General features: G+C 42.8%; 1 protein-coding gene across 5 annotated transcripts in view; it reads right to left on the reverse strand.

Moving 5' to 3' along the window:
• The window catches only part of LOC133615305 (junction plakoglobin-like), a 327,845-nt gene that overhangs the window by 56,336 nt on the left and 254,009 nt on the right, over positions 1-17,500 (reverse strand). For all 5 annotated transcript variants that reach the window (XM_061973808.2, XM_061973810.2, XM_061973806.2 and 2 more), the window contains 4 exons: positions 12,038-12,190; positions 11,808-11,927; positions 8,074-8,224; positions 3,649-3,770 (listed from right to left, as the gene is read on the reverse strand). In XM_061973808.2, the coding sequence (XP_061829792.1) occupies positions 3,649-3,770; positions 8,074-8,224; positions 11,808-11,927; positions 12,038-12,190 (546 nt within the window). The remainder of the gene's footprint in view (positions 1-3,648; positions 3,771-8,073; positions 8,225-11,807; positions 11,928-12,037; positions 12,191-17,500) is intronic.

Here is a 17,500-nt window from a genome sequence, read left to right on the forward strand (position 1 = left end):
AGAAATCGCCCCAGTCTGTGATGCCACAGCCCGGCCCAACTCTTCCATTGCGACGAACAGCCTTTGGGCTCCTTGAGTGGCTGCCATCGTCTTACGAATTTGACGATACACCAGAGCAATGCCCAGCCCAATCAGCAGGTGCCCCGCGATCACGGTTCCAAATAGGTAGATGTCTTCCACGTCCTCGATGGAAAGGACTGAGAGGCACATGATTCTCCATTTATCCCAGGAATCTCTCACGTACCCCGCAGCAATGGTTCCATCAGGGCAGCCAGGCTCCCCAGAACCTCTTTTCCTCGTCGAAAAGATTTTGTCAATTGCGTCGAGAGTCCAGCTGATCATTTCCATGTCTGATGTTTATATTTGGAGGACAGCGCAAAGAAAGAGGCTTCAAAAAAGTTCAGACAAGACAAAACAAAGAGAGCAAGCAGGGAGAAGAAGGGAGCGGAAAAAAATGTGACCGCCCTCACCAGAGGCAAGACAGAAGAACATATCTTTGTTGTATATACTGTATTTTTCGGACTATAAGTCGCAGTTTTTTATATATGTTTTTTTCCTTCTTTATTATACATTTTCGGCAGGTGCGACTTATACTCCGGTGTGACTTATACTCCGAAAAATACGGTAGTCGTCCTTCACCGCGTATCTATCGCAGATATTTTTTTAAGCATATTCTATTCATTTTTGGCCTAAATTAAGCATTTTCAAAGCATGAAAATGTATTAATGGACAAACAAATGGTGTGAAATGAAATAGTAAACAGAACTGTTGGCATGGATTCACTGAAGATAAAATGCACAATGCATGTTTGCCCTAAACCAAACATGGACTCACTTATGGACTGCAAATTATTCCCATTTGGAAACAATTACAGCAGGATTTAAAACACATTTTTCCTTTAGCAGTACAACATAACTGCTACTGTCTGATACGTCAATACATTGCTTCTTGACTCACGGCATTCAGAAAAGTAGGAGTCTACCCAATGTCATATTCATCCATCCGTTTTGTTTTTTTACCACTTATCTAGTCAGGATCCTGTCAGGAGTTTTTTTGACTCGTGTATTTTTGTTGCTTTGGTGATGTTCCACACATCAAAATAGCGTGGTTTTCATTTAACATGGATAGGATGTTTTTAACGTTAAAGTTAAAGTACCATTGATAAGTCACACACACACGAGGTGTGGTGAAATGACTCTCTGCATTTGACCCATCCCCTTGTTCCAACCCCTGGGAGGTGAGGGGAGCAGTGAGTAGCAGCGGTGGCATTGGTGATTTAACCTCCAAATCCAACCCTTGATGCTGAGTGCCAAGCAGGGAGGTAATGGTTTCCATTTTTATAGTCTTTGGTATGTCTCGGCCAGGGTTTGAACTCCCGACCTACCGATCTGTCTTGCCTCTGGTGAGGGCGGTCGCATTTTTTTCCGCTCAACTTCTTCTCCCTGCTTGCTCTCTTTGTTTTGTCTTGTCTGAACTTTTTGAAGCCTCTTTCTTTGCGCTGTCCTCCAAATCTAAACATCAGACCTGGAAATGATCAGCTGGACTCTCGACGCAATTGACAAAATCTTTTCGACGAGGAAAAGAGGTTCGGGGGAGCCTGGCTGCCTTGATGGAACCATTGCTGTGAGATATTCCTGGGATAAATGGAGAATGATGTGCCTCTCAGTCCTTTCCATCGAGGACGTGGAAGACATCTACCTATTTGGAACCGTGATCGCGGGGCACCTGCTGACTGGGCTGGGCATTGCAATTCGTAAGACGATGGCAGCCACTCAAGGAGCCCAAAGGCTGTTCGTCGCAATTGAAGGTTTGCGCCGGGCTGTGGGATCACAGTCTGTGGCGATTTTGAACTGAATCGCAAGATGGATCACATCATGGAGAAGCTTGAAAAGGAAAAACTTAATACGAGAGCAGCCAGCACGGACGAATAGAACAGACAAGTCATTGTATTGTCTGCTGGCGGAAAACAAACATCCTAATCTATGATTTGACTCCCTTGAATGGCCTTGACGCTGTGAACAACAGGAACAGGCTGTTCTGATAACACTCCCGAGGACACCTCAATGATGGACGCTTTTGACCTCCCTCCCTCCTCAACGACACCTGGAGTCGAACTGTTGCTTGCATGCAGAACGGCCCCAGTCTATGAACATCATATCATCACACCCAAAACAATGGGCACATACACACACACACACACACACACACACCCATACTTGCCAACCTTGAGACCTCCGATTTCGGGAGGTGTGGGGCGGGGCGTGGTTGGGGGCGTGGTTAAGAGGGGAGGAGTATATTGACAGCTAGAATTCACCAAGTCAAGTATTACATATATATATATATATATATATATATAAATCTACATCCTGAAAATATGCAAACAAAACTGTGTTTAGATAATTGATACTTCAAACTTGCATAAATAAATATTAAGGAATATAACATAACTTGGCTTCTGAGAGTTTCAAAATGTAATGAATAAAATGCTAAAGTTGTTGATAAACAAGCAATTATTTTAATAATTAAATATGGTCATTTTAAATTAATTATTATGAAAATTTAAAATCAATTATTTCAAATATGTTTATTTTAATGTATAATTCTATGGCTGGATGTAATAAGGAGTCACAAAAAAATACAAATAAAAATACAATTAATTGTGATGTTTTTAGCAAAATATAAAAAAAATGTTTGTTTTTTTTGTTTTGTTTTTAATTAATAAATATATTTATATTTAGGTAAAATGAACATAATAATACAATTTATCTCTAGTCTGGATGATTTAGTTCTTGTCACCCTGTTGTCCTCCCGTCATGAAAAAAGGCTGTCCTCACTCAGGTCCGCATGGAGCTGGAGGGGGCGTGGCTTCCAGCTCCGGCTGAAAATCGGGAGATTTTCGGGAGAATATTTGTCCCGGGAGGTTTTCGGGAGTCTCCCGGAAAATTCGGGAGGGTTGGCAAGTATGCACACCCCTTCCCACCCCACGCCTTCACCACCGCTTGTCTCCCCTCGGGGTGATGGACGGCTGGCAGCGCTTCTTAGCAGCAGTTGACCTCCAGGGCCCCAACTCCCCGCCCCTCTGTTGCGACTTGTCGTGATTAAATGTAACGTGTTTATGTGCGCATGGCATGGAGGTTTTTTCCCACTCCAGACTAGGCTCCCTTAGGAGCCCAGTCTAGATTGTATTTTTTTACTCATCTTCTTCCCCACCTTTTTCTTATCTTTTACGGGGCGCCTTTGGCGACCCATCAGCGTTCCTGTTCTGTAACCCTGTACACTGTTTGTTTGTCTAATCTTGAACGGATTTGTGCTGAAAACATAGCTTCGTTGTACTTGTGCAATGACAATAAAATCCTATCCAATCCTATCCGATCTCAGGGCGGACACTCTAACCACAAGGCCACTGAGCAGGTCAATTTTATATTGAAAATTAAAATGGTTTCAATAATAATAAATACTACAATTAACTCCAACAGAGTGATGAATATACCGTATTTATTGACCAGTAAAGTCATAAATGTATTTATGAACTCATATTCTGAAGACATTTGCGTTTGAATCGGTCTCTTTTTCATGAGTGGGTATGGTCTTGTATGAATACTTTTCCAAACAAAAGCAATGCTAGCAACATTCTATCAGGGATCTTACCATTTCCCAGGCAGTGGGGTCGTGTTTGAAGAGCGAGTGCGTAAGCTCCACCGACACTCTTTTCCTGTAATCTGAGCTCTTGTCCTCCGAAATCCGAAACAGCACTGCTGCAGCGTAGGTAGCTGTGGAGAGACGTCAGAGTTGACATTTTGCCCAAACGGAAAGCCGATTTGTTTACGTTTAATCATTTTCCAACAATTTCTGACTTGTAAGAATCGCCAACAATTTCTCGAAAACATTCAGCCTTTTGTATTATTACCTGTAAAGAGTGTTTACAGGTCAAAGTCCCTCCTTTCTGTCTTGCCTCTGGTGAGGGCGGTCACATTTTTTTCCGCTCCCTTCTTCTCCCTGCTTGCTCTCTTTGTTTTTGTCTTGTCTACACTTTTTTGAAGCCTCTTTCTTTGCGCTGTCCTCCAAATCTTAACATCAGACATGGAAATTATCAGCTGGGCTCTCGACTCAATTGACAAAATCTGTTCGACGAGGAAAAGAGGTTCTGGGGAGCCTGGCTGCCCTGATGGAACCATTGCTGCTGGAGAATCATGTGCCTCTCAGTCCTTTCCATCAAGAACGTGGAAGACATCTAACTATTTGGGACCGTGATCGTGGGGCACCTGCTGATTGGGATGGGCATTGCTCTGGTGTATCGTAAGAGGATGGCAGCCACTCAAGGGGCCCAAAGGCTGTACGTCACAATGGAAGGTTTGGGCCGGGCTGTGGCATCACAGACTGGGGCGATTTCTGAACTGAATCGCAAGATGGATCACATCATGGAAAAGCTGGTAAGGGAAACATTGGATATGAGGGCCAGCATGGACGAATAGAACAGACAAGCCATTGTAATGTCTGCTCGCGGAAATACAAAAATCTTAATCTACGATTTGACTACCTCGAATGGCCTTGACGCTCCAACAACAGGAGCAGGCTGTTCTGAAAACATCCCAGAGGACACCTCAATGATGGATGCTTTTGACCTCTCTCCCTCCTCAACGACACCTGGAGTCGAACTTTTGCTTGCATGCAGAACAGCCCCAGTCTATGAACATGAACACTACATCAACACACCCAAGACAATGGGCATATACAACCCCTCCCCCTTCACCATCGCTTGATTCCCCTTCGAGGTGATGGACGGCTGGCAGCGCTTCATAGCAGTAGTCGACCTCCAGGGTCCCCCCCCCCCCCCCGTGTTGCGAGTTGTCGAGATTAAATGTAGCATGTTTATGTGTGCATGGCATGGAGGTTTTTTTCCCACTCCAGACTAGGCCCCCTTAGGAGCCCAGTCTAGATTGTATTTTTTACTCATCTTCTTCCCCAGCATTTTACCTTTTTCTTATCTTTTACAGGGCGCCTCGTGGCGACCCATCAGCGTTCCTGTTCTGTAACCCTGTACACTGTTTGTTTGTCTAATCTTGAATGGGTTTGTGCTGAAAACATAGTTTTGTTGTACTTGTGCAATGACGAATAAAGACCTATCCTATCCTATCCTAAAATAGACACAGTAGTGATTTTAAGCTTGTTTTTTTTAATGAAATTCAGCACATTTTATAATGCCTACTTTTATCTCCAGAATCCACGTGGGCAGGTCTGCATCGGCCTACTAACGTCAATAACAGAAGACTGGAGGCAATTTAATATTGCAGAGTATGTGTTTCATCCGGAATTATGTTGTTTTCACATATCATTTGAATAGATTAGCAAAATACCCTTGTGGGGAGAAAGACTGAGCCTAGGGTTGTACGGTATACTTTATATATTAGGTATAGTTGTAAGTAAAAAAAAAAAGGTCAAAGACAAAGCTATTCGGTTTCTTGTGAGTATATACACTTCACTGCCGATGTGGGGGGGCGCCACCTAAAATCTTGCCTAGGGCGCCATATTGGTTAGGGCCGGGCCTGCTCGTCGGTGTGTTGTCGGAGGGTGTAACAACACGAACAGGGACGGATTCAAGTTGCACCAGTGGCCCAAAGATGCCAAAGTGGCAAGAAATTGGACGTTTGTTCCGCACACTTTACCGACGAAAGCTATGCTACGACAGAGATGGCAAGAATGTGTGGATATCCTGCGACACTCAAAGCAGATGCATTTCCAACGATAAAGTCAAAGAAATCTGCTGCCAGACACCCAGGAAAAGAGAGCGGATGAGGGTATGTCTACAGAGTAAATTAATTGATGAAAACTGGGCTGTCTGCACTCTCAAAGTGCATGTTGTTGCCAAATGTATTTCATATGCTGTAAACCTAGTTCATAGTTGTTAGTTTCCTTTAATGCCAAACAAACACATACCAATCGTTGGTTAGAAGGCGATCGCCGAATTCGTCCTCGCTTTCTCCCGTGTCGCTGGCTGTCGTGTCGGTTTCGCTTGCATACGGTTCAAACCGATATGGCTCAATAGCTTCAGTTTCTTCTTCAATTTCGTTTTCGCTACCTGCCTCCACACTACAACCATCCGTTTCAATACATGCGTAATCTGTTGAATCGCTTAAGCCGCTGAAATCCGAGTCTGAATCCGAGCTAATGTCGCTATAGCTTGCTGTTCTATCCGCCATGTTTGTTTGTATTGGCATCACTATGTGACGTCACAGGAAAATGGACGGGTGTATATAACGATGGTTAAAATCAGGCACTTTGAAGCTTTTTTTAGGGATATTGCGTGATGGGTAAAATTTTGAAAAAAAACTTCGAAAAATAAAATAAGCCACTGGGAACTGATTTTTAATGGTTTTAACAATTCTGAAATTGTGATAATGTTCCCCTTTAAAATAAGTATATTCTCACTAATAACAACTGTACTACTATATGAGTACGTATTTTCTATTGTTTCATTGAAAATAAAACAGCAAAGTCCATTTGGCTGTCATCTGTTTTAATTATGAGACACAATTGTGTCAAAGTCATGATTTTTTTTTCCATGCTTGAAATAAGAAATGATTACTTTAAAAAAGTAGTTTTATACTTGTGAGTGTTGATGACACAGCTTTGCAACAGTTGATATTCTAGTTTCAAGCATGTTTTACTCAATATAGGTCATCAAATCTCAGCAACAAGCTGTAATATCTTACTGAGATCATTTAGGCACAAAACACTTAAAACAAGTAAAACACTAACATAAAATCTGCTTAGTGAGAAGAATTATCTTATTAGACAGAAAATAAGCAAATATCACCCTTATTTGAGATTTTTAATCTTACTTACCGTATTTTCCGCACCATAAGGCGCCCTGGGTTATAAGCCGCGCCTTCAATGAACGGCATATTTCAAAACTTTGTCCACCTATAAGCCGCCCCGTGTTGTAAGCCGCATCTAACTGCGCTAAAGGAATGTCAAAAAAACAGTCAGATAGGTCAGTCAAACTTTAATAATATATTAAAAACCAGCGTGATGTGGGCGCGCATGGAGTCGTATATCAACATGGACGGAGCTGCGTGAAAAAAGCCACCCGGCCTCTTCGCGTAAACTTAAACTTACCTTAACCACTCGCTCATCTTTTCTTCATCCATCCATCCCTTCGAGTTAGCTTTTATGATGACGCCGGCTGGAAAGGTCTCTTTTGGCAAGGTCTTCCTTTTGAATATCACCATGGGTGGAAGTTTCTGGCCATTAGCATGGCAAGCTAGAACCACAGTGAAGGATGACTTCTCATTCCCTGTGGTGCGAATATTCACCGTACGTGCTCCCGTTGTATCCACAGTGCAGTTCACAGGAATATCAAAAGTCAGTGGAACCTCGTCCATGTTGATAATGTTCTCTGGCCGGATCTTTTTTTCAGCTATCTTGTTTTTACAATATGCAAGGAAAGTAGCCAGCTTTTCTTGAAAGTCTTTAGGCAGTTGCTGTGAAATAGTAGTCCGTGTGCGGATGGAGAGATTGCGTCTTTTCATGAACTGGATCCCTGTCGCTTAGTAGGAGCCATTTTGTGGTCTTTACAGATGTAAACACACAAAGGAAATGAAACGTACGGTAATATCCGCGCGCTTTTTCTTCTTCTACGCGGGCGGGTGGTTGCTTACAGTAGAAGAAGAAGCGCTTCCTGTTCTATGGGGGTGGGTGCTTACCTTGGCGGTTGCTTGCGTAGAAGAAGAAGCACTTCCTCTTCTACGGGGAAAAAAGATGGCGGCTGTTTACCGTAGTTGCGAGACCGAAACTTTATGAAAATGAATCTTAATATTTATCCATATATAAAGCGCACCGGGTTATAAGGCGCACTGTCAGCTTTTGAGAAAATTTGTGGTTTTTAGGTGCGCCTTATAGTGCGGAAAATACGGTATATTGCAGTTTTTGCAGTGTAGAACTGCCTAATAGCTAGAACTAGTATGCATATATCTAAAAAAAAAAAGGTTTTTTTTTTAAAAGAAAGGTTTTTAAGCCTTTTTTAAAAGCATCTTATATGTAGTCAGCAGTGTGTGTGTGGAGAAATGGGCTTACCGATTCCCTCATTGTTGGAGTGCAGCAGCTCCATGAGTGGTGCTGACGCTCCCTCGGCATCGATGAGTTCTGCAGAATGTTTGTCCAGCGCCAACTCGCACAGAACTCCGGCAGCAACCCGCTTGACGTTCTCCACGTACGAGTAAAGCAGCTGGGCACAAAAGTTACGTGTATTAATTATTGTATTGGTGAAAAAAAAAAAAATCAATCAAGTTTAAGACTAAAAATGCCTCTTTGTGTTCATTGGTTTGTCTTTCCATTAGTCTGTCATATAACAGCTATTACAATACATTCAATCACATATGAACTTGAAGTGCCATCCCATTCCTAACCCATAGGGTTCAACATGATGTCGGTCCACCTTCTGCAGCTATTACAGCTTCAACTGTTCTGGGAAGGCTGTCCACAAGGTTGCGGACTGTGTTTATAGGAATTTTCCACCATTCTTCCAAAAGCGCATTGGTGAGGTCACACACTGAGAAGGCCTGGCTCTCAGTCTCCGTTCTAATTCATCCCAATGGTGTTCTGTCTGGTTCAGGTCAGGACTCTGTGCAGGCCAGTCAAGTTCATCCACACCAGACTCTGTCATCCATGTCTTTATGGACCTTGCTTTGTGCACTGGTGCACAGTCATGTTGGAGGAGGAAGGGGCCCCGCTCCAAACTGTTCCCACCATACTTGCCAACCCTCCCGATTTTCAGTGCCCCTCACGTGTTGCTGGCATCAAATTCTAAAGTTAATGATTATTTGCAAAAAAAAAAAAAGTTTATCAGTTTGAACATCAAATATGTTGTCTTTGTAGCATATTCAACTTAATATGGGTTGAAAATGATTTGCAAATCATTGTTCCAACTCAGGGCAGCACGGTGGGAGAGGGGTTAGTGCATCTGCCTCACAATACGAAGGTCCGGAGTAGTCTTGGGTTCAATCCCAGGCTCGGGATCTTTCTGTGTGGAGTTTGCATGTTCTCCCCGTGACTGCGTGGGTTCCCTCCGGGTACTCCGGCTTCCTCCCACCTCCAAAGACATGCACCTGGGGATAGGTTGATTGGCAACACTAAATTGGCCCTAGTGTGTGAATGTGAGTGTGAATGTTGTCTGTCTATCTGTGTTGGCCCTGAGATGAGGTGGCAACTTGTCCAGGGTGTACCCCGCCTTCCGCCCGATTGTAGCTGAGATAGGCTCCAGCGCCCCCCGCGACCCCAAAAAGGGAATAAGCGGTAGAAAATGGATGGATGGATGTTCCAACTCATATGTTTCCCAACTCATATGGAAACGGGGTTTGTATATTTTGCCTTCTTCTTTATTTGCTTTATTAAGTTTACAAACCCCCTGGTGCTGTTTTGTACTGTTTCTGTACTTGTTTTGAATTTTTGTTTTGATTGTATGTAAATGTTGAATGTTATAAATAAAAGTTTTGAAAAAAAAAAAAAAGACTTGCCACACTTGCTGTTGGGGTGCGCAATACAACGTAAACCGTTGGCCAACCAAAAAGTAACCACAGAACACTATACTGTATAGTGTTCTGTGGTTACTTTTTTGGTTGGCCAAGCGGACATGACGACAGGCTGCCCTCACTCGGGTCGAAGGGGCGTGCCTTAAGTCCGGCTGGAAATCGGGAGAAATTCGGGAGAATGGTTGTCCCGGGAGATTTTCGCGAGAGGCACTGAAATTCGGGAGGGTTGGCAAGTATGTGCACAGGTGGCATCCTGTGACAGTTCCACGCTGGAAATCACTGAGAGCGGCCCATTCTTTTACAAAATGTTTGTAGAAATAGTCTCCATGCCTAAGTGCTTGATTTTAAACACCTGCACCCGGGCCAAGTGATTAGGACACCTGATTCTCATCATTTGGACGGGTGACCAAATACTTTTGGCAATATCGTGTATGTCGTCATCGTGTCACTCACGCCTTGCTAATATTTCTTCACAATCTTTGTTTACTTTGAAAAGCTCACTTTCAATATGACCTAAAACAGAGGTGCTCACACTTTTTCTGCAGGTGAGCTACTTTTCAATTGATCAAGTCGTGGGGATCTACCTCATTCATATATATCATTTATATTTACTTATTTATGAAATATATGTTTTTGTTAACAAGTTAAAGGTGTTTAATGATAATGCAAGCATGTTTAACACATATAGTTAATATTGTTAACAAGTTAAAGGTGTTTAATGATAATACAAGTATGTTTAATACATATAGTTAATATTGTTAACAAGTTAAAGGTGTTTAAAGATAATGCAAGCATGTTTAACACATATAGTTAATATTGTTAACAAGTTAAAGGTGTTTAATGATAATACAAGCATGTTTAACGCAGTTAATATTGTTAAAAAAAATTAAAGGTGTTTAATGATAATACAAGCATGTTTAACACATATAGTTAATATTGTTAACAAGTTAAAGGTGTTTAAAGATAATACAAGCATGTTTAACATATATAGTTAATATTGTTAACAAGTTAAAGGTGTTTAATGATAATACAAGAATGTTTAATACATATAGTTAATATTGTTAACAACTTAAAGGTGTTTAAAGATAACACAAGCATGTTTAACACATATAGTTAATATTGTTAACAAGTTAAAGGTGTTTAAAGATAATGCAAGCATGTTTAACACATATAGTTAATATTGTTAAAAAATTAAAGGTGTTTAATGATAATACAAGTATGTTTAATACATATAGTTAATATTGTTAACAAGTTAAAGGTGTTTAAAGATAACACAAGCATGTTTAACACATATAGTTAATATTGTTAATAAGTTAAAGGTGTTTAAAGATAATACAAGCATGTTTAACACATATAGTTAATATTGTTAATAAGTTAAAGGTGTTTAAAGATAACACAAGCATGTTTAACACATATAGTTAATATTGTTAATAAGTTAAAGGTGTTTAAAGATAATACAAGCATGTTTAACACATATAGTTAATATTGTTAACAAGTTAAAGGTGTTTAAAGATAATACATGCATGTTTAACACATATAGATTCCTTTCTTTCATGAAGACAAGAATATAAGTTGGTGTATTACCTGATTCTGATGACTTGCATTGATTGGAATCAGACAGTGGCGCTGATAATGTCCGCATTTTCGAATGGAGGAGAAAAAAAGTCCTCCTTTCTGTCCAATACCACATGAAAGTGGTTGGTTTTTGGCATCTTATTTGTCCAGCTTCCGTACTCCTTTGTATACACTTTACAAGAAATACATTGTCGGCAAACCCCGTAGCTTGCTAGCTTGTGCGCGCCAGCTTTCTGAGACTCTTATTTTGTTAGCGCAACTGTGCAACTGTGCAGTCGGTCTTTGGAGTTTCGACGACAGGTACGGCGCCAGAGTCTGTTGAAATAAAGTGTTTCTCGCCTCCCAGTCGGTAATTTTAATGAGCTGGCAGCAGCCAGCGTCATCTCAGAAGACCCTCGGGTGCCGTGAATGTCAATCAAGTGACGAAAGTGACGTCATAGTGAAGATTTATGATCGCTCATTTTTAGGACTATTTTCTTAATGCCTGGCTGGTGATCGACTGACACACCCTCCGAGATCGACCGGTAGCTCGCGATCGACGTAATGAGCACCCCTGACCTAAAAGATACCTAATTCTGGTGTTTTAAATAAAAGGAGGACAACATAATAATATCACCGTCTCATACAGCAGGACGAGGGACTTCCTTGCACTTGTGTCATACACAGATGATTGTTTTTCTTCGTGCAACTTGAATGAGAATGTACCTGCACAAACAGTGGTATGGTCTGCATGCTGGCAATCTCCCCTCTGTTTATAGGATCTCTGGCCAGAATGTGAAGTGCACCTGTGCAGCCCTCTACAATTTCCTCCATACGAACACCATCCTAGTCAGATATTGAGGAAAAAAAGGGGGAAGGCGTCAAAGACAGGGATTAACGAGAAAAAAAAAACAATTAAAAATACAACAAATATGTTGGCGTTTGATTCTTTAGACCTGATATGTCTGCTGGGATGAAGAGGCGTGCCTTTGTGTGTCCTGGTGAGCTTTTAATAATAGGTTGACCAATCGCGGGATGGTCCCCGCATCCCTAAGGGGGGCTTGATTGGTTGGGCACAGTGCGAGGTTTCGGATGAGGCCGACGGTAGCCTGGACCAGGGATGAAAGACACGTTTAGTTTTACATGCAAAGCAATCTTGATTCCGCAGGCAAAACAATTTAGGAATTGGACAATGGAAATGATGCGAAACATTGGCAGGAAAACAAAAATCAGGACACTGTAATGCAGGCTCCAATGGTTCCAATTGCAGAGTAAATATAACGGCTAAATTCACTATTCTGCCCCTGGCTCGTCGTTTCCAGCATGTGCAGCTGGACAGATAGTTAACAGCATGAAGAAACAGGATCTCCTGAAGTTTTGTTGAGGATTCTTTCTTTCTTTCTTTAGTTTATTTCCAACATGAACACACTTATCCAATCCAATCCACTTTATTTATATAGCACATTTAAACAACAAAATGTTTCCAAAGTGCTGCACAACAATATTAAAAACATCCATCCATCCATCTTCTTCCGCTTATCCGAGGTCGGGTCGCGGGGGCAGCAGCCTAAGCAGGGAAGCCCAGACTTCCCTCCCCCCAGCCACTTCGTCCAGCTCTTCCTGTGGGACCCCGAGGCGTTCCCAGGCCAGCCGGGAGACATAGTCTTCCCAACGTGTCCTGGGTCTTCCCCGCGGCCTCCTACCGGTCGGACGTGCCCTAAACACCTCCCTAGGGAGGCGTTCGGGTGGCATCCTGACCAGATGCCCGAACCACCTCATCTGGCTCCTCTCCATGTGGAGGAGCAGCGGCTTTACTTTGAGCTCCCCCCGGATGACAGAGCTTCTCACCCTATCTCTAAGGGAGAGCCCCGCCACCCGGCGGAGGAAACTCATTTCGGCCTCTTGTACCCGTGATCTTGGCCTTTCGGTCATAACCCAAAGCTCATGACCATAGGTGAGGATGGGAACGTAGATCAACCGGTAAATTGAGAGCTTTGCCTTCCGGCTCAGCTCCTTCTTCACCACAACGGATCGATAACAGCGTCCGCATTACTGAAGACGCCGCAACCATTCTCCCGATTTCCACCCGGACACCAATATTGGGGGCGTGCCTTAAAGGCACTGCTTTAGCGTCCTCTACAACCTGTCGTCACGTCCACTTTTCCTCCATACAAACAGCGTGCCGGCCCAGTCGCATAATATATGCGGCTTTTACATACATAAGTGAATGCAACGCATACTTGATCAACAGCCATACAGGTCACACTGAGGGTGGCCGTATAAACAACTTTAACACTGTTACAAATATGCGCCACACTGTGAACCCACACCAAACAAGAATGACAAACACGTTCCGGGAGAACATCCGCACCGTAACGCAACATAAACACAACAGAACAAATACCCAGAATCCCTTGCAGCACTAAGTCTTCCGGGACGCTACAATATACACCCCCGCTAACACCAAACCCCGTCGCCCCCCCAACCCTGCCCACCTCAACAGCCCCCCCACCCCCCATCTCCCGAATTCGGAGGTCTCAAGGTTGGCAAGTATGAGGACAGAGTGTAGGCACACAGAACATCAGAGGGTCAAATGTGCGAGAAAATGAGAGCAGACAGTGTTGACAAACAATGTTGCAACCTTGTGTGGGGACCGCAGGTGCAGAAGCACAAAAGAAGAACCCCTATGGGCTAATAGCAGTGTGGAAATTGATGTTTTGTGTACCAAACGCAACACACACACACACACACACACACACACACCAGGACTAGACAGGAGGAGGACAGACATACTTGCCAACACTCCCGATTTTCCCGGGAGACTCCCGAATTTCAGTGCCCCTCCCGGGGCAACCATTCTCCCGAATTTCTCCCGATTTCCACCCAGACAACAATATTTTGGGCGTCCTCTACAACCTGTCGTCACGTCCACTTTTCCTCCATACAAACAGCGTGCCGGCCCAGTCACATAATATATGCGGCTTTTACATACATAAGTGAATGCAAGGCATACTTGATCAACAGCCATACAGGTCACACTGAGGGTGGCTGTATAAACAAGTTTAACACTGTCACACTGGGAACCCACACCAAACAAGAATGACAAACACATTTCGGGAGAACATCCGCACCGTAACACAACATAAACGCAACAGAACAAATACCCAGAATCCCTTGCAGCACTAAGTCTTCCGGGACGCTAGGTGCAGAAACACAAAAGAAGAATCCCTGTGGGACGCAGAAACTGGCAGAGAAATTTCCCGCGCAACGTTCATATTGTTGTCACTCAGCCAGCGTTTGTGGGTCTGATGGACCCGTTGCATTTTGTGGCTTTTAATGCCTCACAATCAAACACTTTTGAGTTAAAAATACTGAACAGATGTTTATTGGGATAAGGTAAACATCTGTTCAGTATTTTAACATAAAAGTGTTTGATTGTGAGGCATTAAAAGCCAACGGGTTCTGCACCTGCGGTACCCACACAAGGTTGCAACATTGTTTGTCAACACTGTCTGCTCTCATTTTCTCGCACATTTGACCCTCTGGTGTTCTGTGAACCTACACTCTGTCCTCATACTTGCCCAGCTTGAGACCTCCGAATTCGGGAGGTGGGGGGGTGGGGGTGGGTGTATATTGTAGCGGGGGTGTATATTGTAGCGTCCCGGAAGAGTTAGTGCTGCAAGGGGTTCTGGGTATTTGTTCTGTTGTGTTTATGTTGTGTTACGGTGCGGATGTTCTCCCAAAATGTGTTTGTCATTCTTGTTTGGTGTGGGTTCACAGTGTGGCGCATATTTGTAACAGTGTTAAAGTTGTTTATACGGCCACCCTCACCCTCATGCCTTGCATTCACTTATGTGTGTGTAAAAGCCGCATATATGAACAGATGTTTATTGGGATAAGGTAAACATCTGTTCAGTATTTTAACATAAAAGTGTTTGATTGTGAGGCATTAAAAGCCACACAATGCAACGGGTCCATCAGACCCACAAACGCTGGCTGGGTAACAACAATATGAACATTACACAATTGCCAGGAGTCATTTTCCCTATAGTAGTTCAAATGCTTCCTGTCCTAGTTTTTCCTGCGGTTGACCGTCGAGCAGATCGTTTCAAAGAAAAGGTTCACATCAGCTATCAAAATACGTCAACCTTAGAACTAATTCCATGCTAAGTACGTTTGTGCCTGAAGAGGCGACAGATGAGACTTGGGGCAGCGGCACATCAAAGACTTCTCCCAACAAGATGTTCCAGGCTCTATGTAGGTCAGCTGTTAAGATGCTTTTACATTTGGGGGCTCCGTATGGCATGTACTCATGTACATCAAACAGGAGGTAACCTTAGCGATGACAGGCAAATATGTTACAGCTATTTTGTAGACAGCTGGTCAGACTCCCAGAATGCAACGTTCACAGGAGCCCGAGCTGCAATGTCAGAAAGGTTACGTGAAAAACAACAACATACTCTACCCTTTGAAGAAGTGCTGAAAATATTCTGCATATATTTCAGGTTATCTTGCATGAAAAGGGTTTATCCCATTTAGGCATACTTGCCAACCTTGAGACCTCCGAATTCGGGAGATTTGCGGGGGTTGAGGTGGGCGGGGTTAAGGGGGGAGGAGTATATTTATAGCTAGAATTCACTGAAATTAAACTATTTCTTATATATATATATATATATATATATATATATATATATATATATATATATATATATAGCCATCGGGAGCACCAAGAGTTTTCACGGTTGGCCGGTCAACAACGGCCATTTATTTGTTGATTGATTTATTTTGTCGCGGCCCGTCTTGTAACTATGGCAACCCTGCCGGGCCGGGAGATGCTGCTCCAGCCACAACAGAGACGGAGAGGTGACGACTGATTGGCCCCGGTCTGTCGAGGCTCTTTGGCCCGTTGGCAATATGAGAGTCTACAGAGGTCCCGCCCACGTATGTGGAGGCTCGCCCTCGTCCAATCATCTTTGATGACGATGATGATGATCAGTCCATGACACAAGACAAGCTCACGGAAAAAACAAAAAAATGGACGATCAAAGTAAAAAAAAAAAAAAAAATAGTGGTGCAGAGGATAAAAGAAAGAAAAGAAAAGCTCGAGCAACATAAGAGCAGAAAAATGTTTGGCTGCAGCGAGATTGATTGTTGATTGCAGATTATTATTCCCACCTGGTGTAGGTGTGGATAAACATGCATACATAACGGCTACATTATTAACTTTAATTGAGGTAAAAAATAGCAAACATACTAAAGTATTGGCAAAAAATAACCATTGATTATTTGTTTTTATTAGAGATGTCCGATAATGGCTTTTTTGCCGATATTCCGATATTGTCCAACTCTTAATTACCGATACCGATATATACAGTGGTGGAATTAACACATTATTATGCCTAATTTTGTTATGATGCCCCGCTGGATGCATTAAACAATGTAACAAGGTTTTCCAAAATAAATCGACTCAAGTTATGTAAAAAAGTGCCAACATGGCACTGCCATATTTATTATTGAAGTCACAAAGTGCTTTTTTTTTTTTAACATGCCTCAAAACAGCAGCTTGGAATTTGGGACATGCTCTCCCTGAGAGAAGTGGGCGGGGTTTCTGGGTAGGAGGTAGCGGTGGGGTGTATATTGTAGCGTCCCGGAAGAGTTAGTGCTGCCAGGGCTTCTGGGTATTTGTTTTGTTGTGTTTATGTTGTGTTACGGTGTGGATGTTTTCCCGAAATGTGTTTGTCATTCTTGTTTGCCTCACAATCAAACACTTTTATGTTAAAATACTGAACAGATGTTTACCTTATCCCAATAAACATCTGTTCATACATGCGGCTTTTACACACATAAGTGAATGCAAGGCATTTTTGATCACATCCATGCAGGTCACACTGAGGGTGGCCGTATAAACAACTTTAACACTGTTACAAATATGCGCCACACTGTGAACCCACACCAAACAAGAATGACAAACACATTTTGGGAGAACATCCGCACCGTGACACAACATAAACACAACAGAACAAATACCCGGAACCCCTTTGCAGCACTAACTCTTCCGGGACGCTACAATATACACCCCCGCTACAATATACACCCACCCCCACCCCCACCTCCCGAATTCGGAGGTCTCAAGCTGGGCAAGTATGAGGACAGAGTGTAGGTTCACAGAACACCAGAGGGTCAAATGTGCGAGAAAATGAGAGCAGACAGTGTTGACAAACAATGTTGCAACCTTGTGTGGGAACCGCAGGTGCAGAACCCGTTGGCTTTTAATGCCTCACAATCAAACACTTTTATGTTAAAATACTGAACAGATTTTTACCTTATCCCAATAAACATCTGTTCAGTATTTTTAATATAAAAGTGTTTGATTGTGAGGCATTAAAAGCCACAAAATACAACGGGTCCATCAGACCCAC

This window comes from Nerophis lumbriciformis, linkage group LG22 (assembly GCF_033978685.3).
Source record: "Nerophis lumbriciformis linkage group LG22, RoL_Nlum_v2.1, whole genome shotgun sequence".
NCBI classification, from domain to species: Eukaryota; Metazoa; Chordata; class Actinopteri; order Syngnathiformes; family Syngnathidae; genus Nerophis; species Nerophis lumbriciformis.